Source organism: Taurulus bubalis, assembly GCF_910589615.1.
Source record: "Taurulus bubalis genome assembly, chromosome: 14".
Lineage (NCBI taxonomy): Eukaryota > Metazoa > Chordata > Actinopteri > Perciformes > Cottidae > Taurulus > Taurulus bubalis.
Window position 1 is genome coordinate 9,252,300 of NC_136602.1, and position 19,084 is coordinate 9,271,383.

Consider the following 19,084-nt stretch of genomic DNA (forward strand, 5'->3'; position numbering starts at 1 on the left):
ATCTGCATGAAGATCAGGGTGTAGTGAGGGAGATTAGTTTGGGTAGAGGTAAAGGTCTAGTTAAAGGGACTTCCACATTAGTTTGACGGACACATCGGTCTCTTTCGGTGCACTAGTTGATCTAGGCAACGCCGTCTGATTTAGATGTGGCCTTTGACCTCTTCTATTATGGCAGGGATAGGGGACTTTGTTACTACTTCATGTGAGGGGTTTCTGGATCATCGCACGAAAGATTAGCTCTTGAAAATTGCAGAAAATTATGATATTGATCTAAGTGGTTTTGGTGATAAACTGCTTCAGGAAAATGTAACGGCTGTTGTTAAACTGCAGTTGGTTGAGAAAGGGGTGCTGGTTGCTCAGCAAGAGGGACTGCGCCAGTTAAAAGCTGCAAAGGCACTTTCAATTGCATCAGGGACCCTTATCTTTGAGCGGCAAAAATAATTGCTTTTAGTTATCTCATGAGAAAAATAAACAACAATTAGAACTGTAAGGCAAAGGATTGAGATTGAAAAATTGGAGGTGGATAAGCGAGTGGTGAGATCTGTGGTAAAGCCCTGATGCAATTCATAGCTGTTTGGCATCCCTGGTTTCATACGAAGGGACCAGGGATCAAATCTTTCTTCTCAACTGAAGTCCATTTTTTACGCAAAGTCAAGGCGCTTTGGAGCGGTTTCCCCAAACACTCAAGTCTCCTTTGTTCTCGTATTGTACTGAGCTAGAAGGGAATTGGGAAGATGGGCTACGGTGGTTGCTTTTTGCTGCACGGGTGTCCACTGTCTTTGAGGGTGGAAGGCGTCGGATCCGACCACCAACCTTATTGATTATGTGAATGGGTGTATGCACCGACTTTATTCTGCAGGGGAGCTGGCAAAACAAATGTTGGCTGCGAAGAGGTGGGCTAAAATGAAGAAGAGGTGTGATCGCCGGGCTGAGATGCCTGAGTTTAGTGCTGTTGATTGAGTTGTCTCTTTGTCCGTTGGTGCGTTCACCCTTCCAGGCAAAGTTTTCTGGTCCGTATACAGTGGTTAAACAACTATCTCAGGCGAGAATGATTTGATTTAAACTCAAAACTGTTCAATGTTAACTTCCTTGAACCCTACTATGCTCACTCAGCTGGTGCACCTGGTGCCTTCCAGCCTGAACCAATGGCAGCGAGTCCTGTGGCTGATGCAGTGGATGCAGTTTCGGTTGAGAGTATTGATGCTGTTCTTCAACCTGCTGAGGGGTCTGGTTGGCTAAACAATTCAGGAACCCTCAAGCGGTTAAAAGTGTTGTTTGGTTATTTGCCAAAAGCACGGGCTGAGCACATTTTTTTAAGTATCCAGATTTGTTTGGGAACATGCCGTCCCGCACTAACTGGGTGGAGCACGACATTGATGAGAAGCGCAAATATTTAGATGCTGAGATAAAGTATGACATTGCGGTGCCTTCATCATCAAGCTGGGCTTCTCCATGTTTGTTGGTGCCTAAAAGTGACAAGAAACCCAGGTTCTGATCAGATTTTGGAAAGATCAAACAAGGCGACATAGCCAGATTATTTTCCATTGCCTCGTATGGATGACTGTGTAGAACAGGTGGTTGCTGCAAAGTATGTCAGCAAATGTGATCTGCTGAAGGGTTACTGCCAGGTGAAGTGGCAGCTTTTATCACTCCATCTGAGCTGTATTCCTATGAAGTGACGCCAGTCTGGTTAATAAATGGACCAGCCACTTTTATAGGGCTCATGAATCGTGCAGTGGCTGGCCCGGCCGGATGATATAGTGGTCTATATTGATTCTTGGTTTTCCCACAGGCAGCAGATTAGAGCCCTGTTTGACCGGTTGGCAGAGGCCATGTTCACAGTAAATCTAGCAAAGTGTGAGTTTGCTTGTGCAACTGTTACTTACCGTGGTTGGACAGGGGCATGCGGCTCCTGTGCTTGTCAAATTCTTGGCAGTGAAGCGGTTTCCATGGCCTGCCATGGAAAAAGGAGCTCATGAGAGTCTTTGCGATGGTAGATCTCATTAAGCCCATGCCAGTCTTTTGACATTATTACACAATAAAAGTAACAGAAATTGGTATTAGTTCTGGAGGTCGTGTTGGGCCTATATCAAAATAAGCTAAGCGCCTTCTGCTGGTGGTCTTAATTAAATACCAACCCAATGATTTATTGACCTTTTCTAAACCTATGGAGACACTTCAAAACTTGGCATAAAAGCATGTGCACAGTACCAGCTGTTTGGTGTTCCCTCATAATACTTTGCCCTGGAAGAAAGTCTTGGTTTTGTTTTAAGTACATTGTACGAATCAAAATATATTGTTGCGAAGGCCCACATTTCCAATAATGCAGAGCTAGACCGCGCAGCTAAATTTGCCTTTCATGTTCAAAAATGTAAATGTTTTGTGATATGCCGGTTCAAATTTTGTTACATTATTTCTGTGCTAATTTCTTCAATAACGTATTCTGTTACATGTTTGGGGTTTTCTTTACTGTGAATACTGACATTGCTTCCTACCTCAAGATGTGATATTAGGTGCAATATTATCAATCTGATGAATCAATGAGCAAATGTAAAAAAAAAAAAAAATCATATTAAAAACATTACTTCTGCCCTCGCGGCAGAGCTCACATTACTCATCTACAGCTCATAACCTGGTATTTTCACATTTTGTATTATCTTTTCTACAGCACTTTGACACCCTAGAAGCAGCGGCCTGCTGTTCTTTTCCGTAAGAGGCTTGGCAGGAGTAACCATACAGAGCCACCCTGCAGTCTGGATGAATGTCTCTTGATTTCGGCTGCCCAGCTCCATAAAGCTGCAGAGGTCAAAGGCCACCTTAGCACCCAGCAAGGCCACCCCGAGCCTCCAGTGCAGATTCCTGCTTGGATTAGTTCAGGTTGCTGGCTTCAGCCACAAGAGAGAGCACAACAACACAGTAGAAAAACACAGGCTACACTTCAGTTGTATCAGAACGCTCAGCAAGCCTTTGGACAAAGATATCCTCATGTCACTCTTATGATGGGCATTCTGACGAGTTTGTATGTGAGAATGAGCTACAGTTACCTGTTAGCCTAATGTGTCGTCTTTGCCCCGTTCTCCTCCCACCACAGGTTATTGCACCCGCATTACAAAAGGTCTACCGTGTTAAATGATCCTGGAGTGATTGATATGGAAAACACTGCTTTGGTCCTCAGCCAGTTAGAACCGGCTAAAACCATGTCGACTACTAGGAAATGGAAGTTACACACCGACAAAGAATCAAGAGCCTGTGTGGAAGAGGCTTATCACATGATGCCGTTTTGTTACAAATAGATCATCATTGATACGAGGATTGACTTGCATAACATACGACGTTGTTTTTTTTTTGTTTAGCAAGCCCAGTGATTTAGGATGACATTTTAATGTTAAGTTGTGATGTTGTGAGGCACAACTGTAACAGATTTATCAAAAAAGATTGAATCAACCAAAGACATGAAGCCTGGCGTCTGTGCTGACGTACTCCACATAGTCGGCCCTGGCAACAGGCCGGAGACGACTCGTTCCTGGCCTGAAAGTAGGACATGCAGTCCTGCATGTGCTACATATTTAGAAATATGAAAGATATGTAGCAAGTGTACACACACATTTAAAATATGTAGAAACTGAAAAGCTTCTTCCCCACAAAACAAGAATATCCAGGTTAACAGTTTCTATCTTATCGGTTGTCTTTTCTTGCACTAAATAACATTACGACCCCGCCTTGAGCAGTTTCACATGGTTTTATTTTTGCTCTTGAAGAAAATGTATATTTTCAGTAATTTGAGTATTACGTTATTTTTCTAGATTTAGGTGACCAAAACTAAACAAGGGACTTACAAAAATATGCTCGTCAGTCCCAAACTCTGGCTGCAGCATTGAGCTCGTCACGAGGCTGATGGGAACGTCATTAGTTTTACGAGTAGACGGTCATTATGTAAAGTATTGGACAAGAAGAGAATTGTACCTGATGACGGTGCTAAAGATGAGAGGTCAGGGGATCAAATTTATTACAATGTATCCTCTGAGGACCATGAATGTCTCAACCAATTTGCATACTTCCCAAAAGGAGTCAATGTCAACCTCATGGTGGCACTAGGATAAGCATGAGGAGATTACTTATGTAATAGCAATTATGGAAATCTACTATTTCAGTCAGAAATTGCAAGGTTATGAACTATGGTAGCAAGACGACAATAACACATGTAATCGTCCGGTGAAGCAAAACACACAAAAAGATTAATCCAATTCAGATTCAGTGCACCTGTTAAGATCTGCCAAATTCAGTGACCGCATCAAATCACAGTGTCCCTTCAGGGAAATAAATATCAGAGAACAGACTGATAGTTGCAGCAGTTCTGAAGTCTACAAAGCTTACTTATCAATGTTCAACTCTATTTATCAGATTACAAATAAGTAGCAAATGTTACCCATATAACTGACAGTTAAAAACAGAGGTTGTCTTCTCAAGAGCTTTAATCATACATAGAAATTTAGTTCAACAGTACCATTCATTTAGAATGTTTTAGCAGTATGTATATTTAGTGTAAAGAGCATCGTTTTTTTTCCTTTTTCTGATGAGGAATATCCACAAGGATGATAGAAGCTTTCAGAAATACACCAGAAAAAGCTAGAAGAGCCGAGAGACCGAGTACATGACTATGTTGCAACACCTCAGACTACATTTTTAAAACACCTCAAAAGGCGACATTTATCTGTGGTTTATGTACCAGTGTCCATCCTCCTGGATGCTTTTTTTCCTTTTCATTATAACTGAAGAGCAGCAGAGCCTTAAATTCTTTCAGAAACTAAATAACTGTGGCACAAGCTCGGTTTGATCAATGCCCTAGAATGGAGAAAGTCCAAGCAAGGTTTCTACGACACCTCTTGTGAACCTAGTCAAAGCTGCGTTAAGCTTGGGGTTGGGGTGACGCGTTGACATTGTTGCAGAGACGAAGGGGGTGGGGTGAGCTGGAGTGGAGTACATTACTGCAATCAAGTGTCATATTATAGGCATGAAAAGAATCAACAACATCCATCTATCAGTCCATCCATTGATCCAAACATCCAACCTATCGGAAAACACCACCATGAAACATACTTTATGTGCTGTTTGTGCTATCTCAGAAGCGCCACAACATCAATTTCAACCAGCTAAAGTCCCAGGCAAAGAAAGAACAAAAAAACATCATGTACAAGACAGAATGTGGAACAGATAATTGGCCTAAAAATCCCAGAAGTGATTATTTTTCAGTCCATCCATTCCGTTTAAGAGTAGTTAAGTAACGCCACGTGTGGATTTGGCAGACGGCTGGCTTCACCGAGGGCGAGCCCCCGCCTCGTTCCTTTCCCCTCTTAAGACATCTGAAGCTGCTTCTTTTGTGGAGTTGGTAAAGAGTAAGAAACGTGACTTCCAGAGCTGGTAATGATGGAAGCTGCTGTTGCGGTAGCGTCGTGGCATTCAGCGGGCGCTCTCACGCGCAAAAGACAGAGACGGCGTGGTGCGTTAAGGCTGGGAGGGAGGCTGCTGTGCTGCATGCTGCGACATTGCAGCCGGGGAGGACATGGACTGGACCATGGGCTGGGCGGGTGGGTGAAGCGGAGGCTGAGCCTGCTGGGCCCCTGAGTGCGTGTTGGGGGAGGGTGGGGGCGTTGGACGTTTGAATTTGTCGGGGCTGTTGCTTCTTCTTGGCGAGGGCCTCTGTTTTGAGAAATAGAAAACATTTTTAACAAATATGCCTCATCTTGCGTAACACAACCACACAGCAGAATTTGAGATGACTTTATTAACCCCGACGGAAATGTGCCAGAGTTTGATCAAATATAAAAACAGAATAGGAAAAAAAACAGTAGGACAAAAAAATAGACATAGATGAAAAGCAGAGTAATAATTAGTGTAAAGCAGTAATGCTCACACCAGTGCAAAAATAGAATAGCAATACAATTGAGGTAAACATGGTAAATAGAAAAAGTGCATTTCAACATTAGAAAGGGTTCGTACACATTTTGACCAATGGATTTCCATGACTTTTAACCAAATTTTCATGACTAAACATTTTGTGACATCCCGGTGTATACATGAAAAAGTGACAAAATGTAGTATTTAAACTAACAATGAGAATTGCAAAGCATACAGTATACCTTAATTGTCACAAATGAGTCAGACAATAGTTTGATTAAAAGAATAAACATTTATACATATACTCAGCGTATGCCTGCTTATATTTTGAGCCTCTTTCTTTTAAAAGCATATTTATAATTTCAAACTGAGCGTAAATGAACGGCATGAACATATAAATATAACACATTTCTATGACTTTTACATAACTTTGGGGTTTTAATTTTTTTCAAGGACTTTTCCAGGCCTGGAAATAACGATTTTAAAATTCCATGAATTAATGTTAGATTAAAAACCGAAAAGTAAACAAAAACATTTGAAAAGTAATATAGTGCATTATATTGAGTAATATTGTCAATGATATTGGAAACTAATAGGCTGTTAGAGGCAAACCGAAGTGTTTTGAGAATGTCAGTCCGACAAATAATAATAATAATAATAATAATAATAATAATAATGAGAAAAGCGTTTTTAAAAATGTAGGTTTAGGCAGTTAAAATAAGAAACTACGCTTGGATAACAGCATGTAAAAAAGAAAAGAAAAAGAGGCTATTTTATTTTTACAAACTACAAAAGGAAAATACGATTGAGAGTGCCGAGGCCGCTTGTCTTAGTCATGGTTTCCCTTCTGAGATAATGGTTATGACCTGACAATTGCAGTTCCAGTCAGACTGGAAAGAGAAAAGAAAGAAGGGGGTTTAGAGAAAAATTAATTTGTCTGAGGTTCTGTCCTTGTTTAACTCTTGGGTGGTCTGAGTGGTGATGGGAGAGATATGGTCTGTACATCCACATAGATCAAGAGAAAATGAATGGATGTCAAATACCACAGAGGGAGAACACAAGAAATGGGGGTGTGCGAAAGAACAGTGGGAAGAACAGTTTACTTATGGAAGGAATAGGCTGCAATGAAAGGACTTAAAGCATAATTATTCAATACATTCTTCTGCCTATACAATAATACACCATCATGTTTTGAACCCTACAAATGCTGCATACCCTTCTTTATCTTCTATTGCAGCGGTCCCCAACAACCGGGCCGCACCGAAAGAATTAATACAAAAAGTGAAAAAAGGTTTGGAAATATATTTTATTTTGAAAAATGACCGGATACATCCGTCTGTGCGTCTGAGCCTCTTGACACGTCAAGAAGTCATGTGATACGTTACCCCAAAAATGAAACTTAAAATATATGTTTCAACTCTGCCGGTGTTCTGGATTAAAATCAAGGCAGATTATCCTGAGATGGCCAAAAACCTCTGAAAACCCTGCCTCCATTTCCAACAGCTGTCTTTGTGAATCAGGTTTAAGTTACGGAGTAGACTGGACCCTTCCCATCACCCAGAGATGGGACCGGCTCGTAGCAGAGAAACAAGCTCAGGACTCCCACTAATTCGGCGTAATGGCGAGTTGTATTTTTATGCATCTTATGATTGTCTTTATGCCGCTCGTATCATTTTATTACATCATATTTAGGCCGGTCAGTGAACATAGTCTTACACGAAACCGGCCCGTGGCACAAAAAAAAAAGGTTGGGGACCGCTGGTCTATTGTACTCTTAAAATTGCACAATCATTTACTAAATGAACATCATGCTGTATTAAAGAAGACTTGAAACTAGCGATTGAAACCATAAACTTAGGTTTACAACTGAGGAAGTACTTTGTATGTGAACCAAATATAACTGGTACATCAACTGTGTACCGCAGACAATGCTTGGCTTCAGCCATTCATAAAGTTGTGATTATGACAGTTGTGCATCCTCAGCGTGGCGTTTTCTGGAAGTGGAATATCTCTTAACAAAATTGGCTGAATTTCATTATCTCCGCTAGGAGGATCATGCGATCAGTGGCATCTGTCTGCAGCTAATCCTGCATTCAATTTTGGGTGGCCAGTTATGGCTGCATGCGCAGTGGTTCACAATTTCCCAAAATATATTTTAAATCTCTTCTCAATTGGGCTCCGGCCAGAAGGGGCCACAAGTGGATTAATTAATGAATTAATCTTCATAAGATTCTGAGTTGAGATTCTTTCTTAAAACCATCTAAACTAACAGCAATTTTAAGAAATATTACTATTAAGACACATACTTCAAGTCATGCAGACATAAGTGGACACAGTTTATGTAAGTGTCAGTCATAACTGAAACTAAAAATACATTGGAAGGCGAAGAATAAAGGCTGTAATGAAAAATAACTCTGGTATAAAACCATAACATAAAACATAAACATAAAAGATAAGTTGATGAAGAAGAGTGTGACTCAGGTGAGATGAGGCGTGTTGATTCAGTTATCGCTGAGTTAATGAAGAGATAAATGCAATGCCGACTGGACCTTGGGACATTTATGGAGCTAAATGTTCTATTTTTTTATGCCATAGCAACAATATCGGTGCGATAGCCAAGCCAGTTTAAGATCTGCAAATGTTCACACCCATAATGGATGAACAGTGTCGGCTTGTAACCTTTTTTTATGGCTTATTGATATAAAAAAAGGACCACAGTTTCACTCATAACTGCGAGTGCAAACAATACATTTGTTTGATGTCAAATGTAAACCTGTGGCACAAAGATTTGATGTCTTAACTGTCTGAACTAAATGTTTGAGTTTTGGGTTGCAAACTTCCTGACAACTACAACAAATATATATAATATTGTAAAAAGAAGAAGAAAATAAAACATGAGCTCCTGGGAACCATGCACTATTTGCTAGACATCTGGTTTAGGAGGCGTGGGTGGATGTTACTTACGGCTACGGAATGAGAGGAGCTTCCGTGAACGTGCAGGGCGGGGGTGTTGTAGTGGGAGATGGCAGCTCTGGACAGCGTAGCTGGAGGAGTGAAGCCAACTGTGTGGCTGCCATATGAGAGACCTGTGACGCAGACAGGAACATGAGGAGAACGTTGCACCTACTGTACGGTCTTTTGTTCCAAGTCTTTGTATTGAACTAGAAATTAAACTCTGGTTGTTGAGACTGAGGTACAGCTAATTCTCTATTTTACACCAGGTATCAGGAACAATAGGTGAATTAAATTTGTACCTGGCTGGCAGAACAGAAAAACAGCTGCACTCTGTTTTATCATTGTGCAAACATTTAGGCTGTAAAGGGATATCCCGCTGAATTACTTTTTTGCTAACTTTAAACAACTCATTAACAGCAATGATACACCAAGTGTACAATTCTGCCCCCTGAAGCCATTTTCAAGGAACTTCTCAAATACTTGATGAATAAAAAATAAAACTTTGTTCTGGTTATTTGGTTTCGTGTTCAATAATTCACCAGTTGACTCAAGGCAAATACCTTTTTTTTTTTTTAAATACACAACCACCTTCTTCTGTGAATCTTAATTAGAAAAAACATTGTTTGCTGTAAATGTTAATCTTTGGTTGCTAATCTTTATTACAAAGATTAAGCTTGTTTTCAGGAAACAAGTTGTATTAATTGATGGCAATTATCTCTGATGCAATATAACTTCTTGACTGCTGGATTTCCTGCCAGCGCAGATGTGCTCACCAGGAGATATGGGTCGGCTGGAGCTGGGGGACGGGCTGTAGGGGATGGGGCTCGACACGGTCCGCGCTCGCAAGCCCTGTGCAGACATCTCGTTGAAGTACCTGAGGATGACATGACCAGTCAATGAAAATACAGTCGATTTCAATGTGCAACACCACTGAGGATTGATGATAACGCTCCTTTATGCCTACTTAAAATTGGTGTAAAAAAAGTACTCAATTCAGCCCAAATGGTATGTGAGACAAACACGTTTTAAAGTCTCTAAAGAAGAGATATTTAGCGGAGATTGATGAAAGAACAATCTAGTGTGTGCATGATGTTTAGAGGTCTTTGGTTCTTTTCTAAAATACAAGCTTTGTTTATTTAAGGGCCATACTGGTGCTTTTGTATGTTTTACGCCCTCTTGGCACTGCTGGAAAAGGTTGCAAGTTGATTTGATCTTTTATGGAGAAAAAAAACATGTGTATTGTTCAGAGGTGTCAAGTAACGAAGTACAAATACTTCGTTACCTTACTTAAGTAGAAATGTTGGGTATCTATACTTGACTGGAGTATTTATATTTCAGACGACTTTTTACATCACTCCTTACATTTTCACGCAAATATCTGTACTTTCTACTTCCTACATTTTAAAAATAGCCTCGTTACCATTTCATTTTGGTTTCACTCCGGCTTGTCATCGTTCAAAAACACACACAAAAAACCTCTCTGCCCCGTTGCCCACAGATACTCTGAACCCGGAGCAGCTCTCTGAACCCGGAGCAGCTCTCTGAACCCGGAGCAGCTCTCTGAACCCGGAGCAGCTCTCTGAACCCGGAGCAGCTCTCTGAACCCGGAGCAGTTCTCCTGCTCCAGATGAAACGAGCCAAAGTGCTCGTGTCTTCTACCAACAATGAGCTGCTGGCTTCACATATTACAAAAGTACGAAGTACACGGATATAAAACTAAGTCATTAATAAATACATGGACAAATGCCTGTACTTTCGGGTAAATGGTTACGGTACGCCGTTAACAGGTTACGCTTACGCATGTGCGATTTGACATACTTTAATTTGCCTTGTATTGTTGTATTTGGATATACTAGATAGATAAGTATTTTTTTATCAGGTACATTATACCGGGTAAAATATACTCGACGTTAGTGATGGTGCTACTATTTGTAGCGTTAAGTGTTCTAGGGTTAAAAAAGCAGCCGCACAAAAAAAATACAAATTATAGTCAGACAAAAATTAAATGAACACCGACATAACAGGCAATAAAGTCAGTGCAGTAGCCAATAAAAAAAGATAACAATGAGATGACTTGATAGATTATCTCATATGTACTGAGATGGAGCAATGAGAGTGGCTTTGCGACTGAAGCACTAGAGCCGTCACAAAAAACTCAGTCAAGTTCACAACGAACTGGAGAACCATCTGGGTATCACTTGGGTGCCTGAGCTTTTAGAAGAAAAGCGATCAAAGAGATCACACTGAAGAGACCAAATATTCTGTTCGCCAATAGAAGGCAGCATTTGGCTCCTGATAGTTTGGCTCTTTTTCAATTACATTAAGCAAACACAGATCTGGGTAAATGAAACTAGGCTCAAGCTAATTATGTTGACGTCGCCCTGTGTCAATATTGGCGTCTTAAGCAATCTTGGCAGCGGCGGCCTGAATCAAAACTGTGCGGCAGTACTTATCAAGTGGCCAATGAAGCCAAATGCCTCTCCAGTACGCAAACCACGCCATGTACAGAAATCAAGTCCCTCTCAACGACCTCACTTGATGGGCCGACGCGTGTGATTTTGCACCCCTGCATTAGGTTATTGTGACCTTTTTTATAATCTGGATCCTCTACCTCTCATCGTCCATCTCCAGACTGGATTCACTCTCTGACAGTTGTCTGCACAGGGCCTCCCTGCGCTCCATTTCTCTCTGAAGCTTTCTCTGCAGCCGGATGTTCTCCTCCCTCATGTGTCGCTCCTCCTCTATGTACTGGGCTCGTTTCTCTGTATCTGGGAGGGGACAGACAGAACACATTACATCAGTTAAAATATTGTCAGGATCACATCCGTGCCACTAAATATCAACATGAAGGACAACAATATTAGAATCATGTCAGAATTGTTGCACAATGAGCCAAAATAACGTTGTCTAAATTCTGTGCAGATATAATTAAATCCCCTTCAAAGAGCAACCCTGTTTGTTATCCAAATTCTCCTTCACAAAATAAAGTGAGTGGGTCACTGCCGATAACAATTTCCGATAAGGCGAGCAACATCATGATATTTTCCAGTAGCAATTCTGGCAGTTGACTCAGAGGTTGGACTGAAAGCGCCCTCCAGTGGCAAAAAAAGAAGAAGCCTAGACAGAATGCTGAGACACTTCCAGGGATGCGAGCAGACTTATTTTCATTAATCAACTATTTTCTCTGAGATATAATTGCGCTGAATAAACACTTCCGATTGTCTAAGCAACGAACAAGAGTTATTAATTTTGACACAATAGCTTTTGCTGATGTGTTGTTGTACTGCGAGATGCTTCGGCTATTTGTCCACGCCCTATGAGCTTTAGTAAACCCACAAACATTTAAATCTGCAAACAGTTGATAATGCAGTGACCATTATCTGCTAGTCCATGTGTCTTTGGGCAAGATACCCAAATTGCTCCTGCATGCAGTGCCTGCGTTGTGTGAATGTGTGCAAATGGGTGTTAGACTCCTGATGGGCAGGTGGCTCCTTGCATGGTAGCTCTCGACAGTGTATGAATGGGTGAATCATGGCATGTAGTGTTAAAGCACAAGTCTACAGCCGGCCTGGGGTTCTAGCTTGCTATGTTAGCAACAGTCCGTCCTCATGTTGTATAATTAATAGATAGGCTTTTAGATAAATAAAGGGGGGAGGGGGAGTAGTAGTAGTTTATGACCAACATTGACTTTCATAGATGCTTGTTGTTGATCACTGTGCATTTCCACTTCTTTGTATACCCTAAGTACCACCAGGTGTTATGTGACCAGTGAATAACAAGTAGGTAACAAAGATGTAAAGCAGACCGGTTCTTTCTGGTCTATGGAAATCAACCCATGCCCAGGTGTAGGGTGAATGTATATTTCAATGTCATCGTGTCAGTCAGAGGGTCCGTTTTACTAATCACATCCTTAATCAACACTTGATGGCATCTGCCCCGACAGAGCCTACACTCCCTTAGATCATCGGACAAGTTGAGGCCACTTACGTTGCAGCTCAGTGGTGCGCAAGCTTTTCTTAAGCCTCTCCACCTCATTCTTCAGGAAACGGATATGCCGCATCATGTTCTCTGGCGAGTCTATCTCCATGGAAACGTCTCTTGGGGAGGGAGGAGCTGATACGGGCTGGTCCAACTTCTCTTGAAGGATTCTAGTTCAGAAAACAAACAAAGAACACTGTTATTATAATGAATCGACAAATGATGGGCATGATGACTAGCTTTTACAATCTTTTCAACCTTTTCTCATTTAAGACATCCTCAGATTGATTTGAAATGACTCACAATTACAGACAAAATCAGGCCCTTCAGGAAGGTCATTATTCTAAGCTAAGACCCTTTGTTTTTGGTGACTGGCAGGCATTTTGTGTGCCTGTGAATGCGTGTGCGTCCATCAAGACAGAAAATGGACCAAAAGTAAGGATGTGCGTTTCACCATGTTAAAAAAACAAAGCCATATTAATGAACTACTACAAATACATTAAAAAAAAACTAAATAAGCTATACAAAACAATTACTGTATTAAAACCTGTTAAATGTGCAGTGACGTCACATTTAAAAGGTTTAGTAATTAAAGTGTAATATAAGTAGTTTTACACATGTATGTCACAGCCAACCCATCAGGTGTCATACTTATAACTAGTGCTACAATTCCATCCAAATGTATATATTAGTTGATCAACAGATGATCCACTGATTAACCCACAAGATGTTGCTGAAAACAAGCTTTGAATTCAGGCAGATTGTTAAATGTCCATCGTGGTGGACATACAATGTGATCATTCCCCACCTTTTCTCCGCCTCCAGTTTGTCCATCCGTTTCCACAGTCTGTTGACCAGGGCTTCTTGTTCCTGCTCTAATGTGTTCTCAAGATCGATCTTCTCCCGCCTCAACTGGCAAATACAAGAAAGAGTGGAGAGTGACGTTCAGAGGTAGAAAGACCTTGACGTTGAAAAGAATCCACGAGACCGCACACAAATAGACTAATGAAAACCAAAAGGTCTCCGTCCAGATAAGCTTCTCTTTTACAGAGCGACAGACTCTATGGCGGCTTGTGATAGAAAAATGGTCTATACAGATGTCTTAATTGCAAGAAAATGATCCTAACGCTGTTAGTGTTTATGTGGTGAGGTTAAACATTAATTTAACTCCTGTGTCTGTGCTAAATGCACAGTGGTATTAAGCATCAGATAGATAGATAGATAGATAGATAGATAGATAGATAGATAGATAGATAGATAGAATCCATCACAAAATAATTAAGGTTGACAAAAACATCATGTAGAGATTGGGAAGATATTGTTTGACAATAACTACTGATTGATTATAAACTTGAAAAGTCTGATACAAACACACACATACACACACACACACACACACACACACACACACACACACACACACACACACACACACACACACACACACACACACACACACACACACACACATTCATGAGTGAGCAGCACAATCCTGTCATCAGAACATGGAAACACATGTATTGGCTTCAGCAGACACAGATTTGACTCAGCCACAGACCAAAATGTTCTTTCCAGCTAAAATGGGAGTGGGCCAAATTAAAGATGGTGAAATGTTGGCATCTTGCAATACCACAACTGGACAGACGAGTTCAGGAATATAATGAACGGTTCTTGCTCTGGCACAATTAGCATACCTGTTCCAGGGTTAGCTGCTTTGAGATGGTTTCATTCTCCATCTTTTTTATCTTTTTCATGAGCTTGTTAACCTGGAACTCTTGCTCCTGCTCCAAGTGTTGCTCCAACTCTGCCTTCTCATGCTGGAGCTAGGATGGAAAAAAGAGGAAGACAGTGGATTAACAGAGGAAAAGAGGAGGAGGTGGATGAAACAAGAGAGATGAGAAAGAAGGGAGAGGGGAAAGAGCACAAGAAGAGGCACATGGTGAGTCACATACAAACTATGCAATGACCACAGTGAACAAACACACTGGTGTCAGGTCATCACATTTAGCTTACACATTCAGAGTTCAACAAAACAGGAAGCCAATGATACAATTGTACCATATTCATGGGTAAACTTCCCGGAGGAGAAAATAATGATTTGGCAAAAGAAAGTAACCAACGTTGGCAGATCACCAATACAAAGACAGGGTGCGGCTCAGCACCGATTCAAAATGGGATGGCTGTGTGATGAATTATATAAGCAATTACTCATTACAGGGAAGAGATGTAAAGCCATTCATAGGAAAAGAGTGGATAGGGCAAAAATAATCATTTCCATCATGCTACTAACAGAACCAACTAGAACACCTCAAAGCAAGGCAGTTGATTTTAACTTCCAATGATTGCATTCATACTGTCGAGTGCTCTGCTGAATCCTGGCTGAAAGAACAAGCCACCAAGTCTTGCCACACCCAGTGCAGCCATTTTTCTTCCAATTACATGTATTGTTTTGATAATATGTCTCCTTTCAGCCAAAACAACAGCCAGCCATAAAAGACTTCCACCCCACTGTACTGTGAGTGGCAACTATGCCTGAGTCTTTTAGTTTCAGCCTATGGACACCGTGCAGAGATATGTTATCCTACTTGGGTTCTCCAAGCAGAGGCTGTTTGTAAGAAATACATGAAAAGTGGCAATGTGCTTATGTCTGCATAATGTATATAACTCTAAAAACACAAATTTAAATTGGCACATTACAAGATTCAAGACAATCAAATTGACAGTGTGTAGCTCATAAACTGTGCTCAAAGGGGGGAAAGGACTCAAATGCCTGCTGATGCACTTGCATCATTTGGCATTCAGAAAACTAAAGTAAAAAGTCCATCATTAAAAGTAATGGTGTTTTCAAAAGCTCTTCTGCACAGGAGCATTTACACACCATCTAAACTAAAACGACCACATTTGCTCAACTCTCCCTCAGTCATCACAAGAATATAACATTTTAGTATACAGACACACTTTGGGCCATTTGTCAGCACCAAGTCTACGGACAGAGACAGACACAAGGCTGTTCCATGTTGAGTGAGAAGAAAGACAACAAAAGCCCAAACAAGTCCATCTGTATGACCTTCAACAGGGGCTGCTGAGGCATTTGCATGTATCCCTTCCAGACTCCCACTTATTTAAACATCAACAAACTATTAGTCAGCCTACGGATAGCTATTGAAAGTGAGAGGGCATGTGTCTACGTGCTGTGCGCAGTTGGGAATATAAGAAGTGGAAAACAGACAACCAAATAACCGGCAGAAGGGAGTAGAGTAATTTGAGAGTCATTTAGGAGTAGCTAGCAGCCACAGTGAAGTTATCTTGAGGCAAGTACCAATACTGTTGATGAAAATGCAATAGCTGCTGTTCCCTCATACTTGCATAGACACCCACCAGGCAAGCTGAGGCTGTACACGACTACAATACTGTAGCCAAAAACGTTACATAATTTGCATCATCTTTCCATCAACCAGGGTGAAAGTTGTAAACCGATGTTAGGGTATTCATCATGATGTCTGGGGCAAACAACTCCAACCAGTGATCACTTACATTCATGAGTTTCCTTGACAGTTCATTGGTGAGAAATTCCTCCTCCTTCTCATAGTTGACCGCCAACGTCTCCTTCTCCTTCTGGAGGGCCTGGATCTTCTTGAACAAGGTGTTGCTGATAAACTCTTCTTCCTGCTCCGCTCTTGCTTGCTGCAGGACAGAAACAAAAGAGAGACCATGGCGCAACATCAGTGAAATACTCTTCTGAGATCTTGCACATCACATCCTGATTAAATTGACCACGAGCTGTGCATATATAGGCGTACTGCAAACATACGCAGCAATCAAACAAACTACTGCAGTGAAATCTCCCAGCCAAAGAGGAAGCAGCATTTTCCCTAATGACTCAATGGGTGTTGCAGTGCTGACAGTGAGGGGAAGCGTGAAACATGGGCCACTGAGGAAACGTGTGGGACAGCTACACCAGCTAGCATTACAGTGTGATGATCCGCCTGTCCTGGTTAGCTCCCGTCTCACATTCTCCATCCGCCTCGTTCTTCGCTGACCTCAAAGCTAAACACTTGTTTTGCAAGCTGGTAGAAGGTGGCAGTTGTTTAAGAACAATAAGGGGGCAAAATAAAAGCACGCAGCTATTTGAGCCTCACGTTGACGGGACAGGGTGTACTGGGGCTGACTTGCCAACATATAAGCCTGGCATTTAGCTAGCTCGCTAAGTTTGGCCTACATACTTCCTCATCTATTCGACAGATCGGTTACATATTAAAGCTGGGGCTGATAAACCGAGCACGAAGACATGACGCCAACGCGGCTATTTATTCCCCCGGTTCGCGTCTCCTCGTCGGGCATAAGGTGGAGACAACGTCTAGCTCACCAGACAGCTAACACCAGTCAGTAACTTGCATCGTGAGGTGCCCACCTTGTGTTTTACCGCAGTTTAACTCAACGTTGAGCTGCCGTGAGCAAAGATGAGCAAACCAAAACAAAGCCAACTGGCTGTAGCTGTCCAGCCACCACGTTAGCCCGCTGGCTAAGTTAGCTACACAACAAACTAGCCTTAGCTCGTGTTAAAGCAAAACACCAGAGTGTTGCTTTCAAATACAGATAACATGCCCACGCAGCGTAACCCTCCCGGTGTGTAAACGTGAACTAGTTACCAGTAGACCAACATTAGCCACAGCCAACGTGCTGACAAATGCAATATAAGAAGTGCATAGCATCTAGCTAGCTAGCGATGCTAACGTTACTCACAATGGTGACGCTGGCTTTGCGGAGGTCCCGATTCTCCTCCTGCAGGGCTTTGCACTTGAGTTTGAACGTCTCCAGCTCAATCTTAAGAACTTTGTTCTCTTGCTGCAGAGAGGCCAGGCGGTTCGTCAGTTCTTCCAGACGAAACTGTGAAATGACTATGCTCGGTTTCCCCGAATTGGAGGCGGAGGACGACATCGGGGTGGCCGAGCTGCTGCCCGCTCCGTCCGTGTCGCTCTCGCTCGCGCTGTCGGCCATGGCTGTGCGACAGTGAGGGAGTGTGTGTGTGTGGGAGAAGACGACGGCAGCTGCAGCGTTTGAGGAGCGCAGGCAGCAGAATGGCACACCGTGTGACCTTGCTCACGCGCGCCGGCATAGCGCCGCCACCAGGATGTCTCCAGTACCGCACACATAGCGTCCATGACACAGGAAGCTGGAACCTTTCATACTTTTTGTTTACCTCCTCCTCCCCCAGGTGGAGCTTGCATCTGATTGCCAATCGAGCAGAGTGGGGCAGCTTGACCCTGAAGCACAGTTGTTGTGCCCTGTCTTGTGGATATTCCTAAATGCATTTGTGTTTATTCAAAGCACCACAAAGAGAGGGGATGCAATATGGGCCAATCTAGCTGTGAGAAGATTTGCTCTACATACATACTCTTCTACCTACCGATTATTTATTATACATCTACAATACATAATCAGTAGGTAGAAGAGCATTTCACAAAGAACAGACTACTACGATCAACTGGACAGTTCCACTAGTGTACATATTTTCTTAGTAAGTAGTCTTTTAGTTACAACTAATTAGTCATCATTTGCATAAAGCATCAATTTAAAGTGAGATAGGAAATGTTAATAAATCAATAGTTATCATCTGCATAAAACATACATTTAAAGTGGGATAGGACATGTTAATAAATCATACATGTGAGAGGCAAGACTTGGTGAGACTGCTTTGAAATAATGTTTACATTTGATCATGTATTGTGGCTCAGGAGTTAGAGGGGTTATCCTCTAATCAGGGTTGGCGGTTCAAACCCAGACTCCTTCTGTCCACATGACAAAGTGGCCTCTGGTTTTATAAATGCAGTCCATTAATTACTTATTCAACAGAAATGAGCAATATCCTCATGGGGAACTCTTGTTTATTGGCCCCACAAGGTGGTGCGAACATAGAAACAAGCAGCACTGGAGAACTTTGCTCAAGGACACTTTGGTGGGCAGCACATAACTCTGTGTCTCTCATGACATCACTTGCATTGGTTACATAACAAAACAATGCTCAATGACACAAAGACAACACGAGAAACAGTTGTATTGCGAAATCAATGCTTTTTTATTTTTTTATTTTTAGGTAGATTTTTTTTTTTAAAGACGTCTGAAACATTTGTGGTGGCATCATTGCTGCTATAGCCTCTAAAATACCTTGAATAACCAAAGTGCTAGAATAGTTACATTTCAATGGCTTCACTCTGTTAGTAAGAATTGTACATCAAAAAATCTGCTCAGGTGAAAA

The 19,084-nt window shown here is 41.7% G+C and overlaps 1 protein-coding gene across 1 annotated transcript; it reads right to left on the minus strand.

Moving 5' to 3' along the window:
- Positions 1-3,733: 3,733 nt before the first annotated feature.
- LOC306747023 (coiled-coil domain-containing protein 6-like) lies at positions 3,734-17,832 on the minus strand. The gene is made up of 9 exons (XM_079230014.1): positions 17,572-17,832; positions 16,363-16,512; positions 14,523-14,651; positions 13,637-13,740; positions 12,838-12,998; positions 11,462-11,618; positions 9,624-9,724; positions 8,860-8,981; positions 3,734-5,697 (listed from the first exon to the last, which is right to left on the minus strand). Exons 1-9 carry the CDS (start codon positions 17,824-17,826, stop codon positions 5,503-5,505), a joined length of 1,374 nt encoding a protein of 457 aa, XP_079086140.1. The 5' UTR covers positions 17,827-17,832; the 3' UTR covers positions 3,734-5,502.
- Between the last annotated feature and the right edge of the window lie 1,252 nt (positions 17,833-19,084).

Excerpts from the sequence above, each read along its gene's own strand:
- LOC306747023 (XM_079230014.1), bottom strand. The coding sequence starts at position 17,826 with ATGGCCGACAGCGCGAGCGAGAGCGACACGGACGGAGCGGGCAGCAGC. Across the intron at positions 12,999-13,636 it reads AAACTGGAGGCGGAGAAAAG|AATCCTTCAAGAGAAGTTGG; the intron begins GTGGGGAATGAT and ends TTTCTGAACTAG. Across the intron at positions 9,725-11,461 it reads CTGGAGATGGACGATGAGAG|GTACTTCAACGAGATGTCTG; the intron begins GTAGAGGATCCA and ends TGTCATCCTCAG.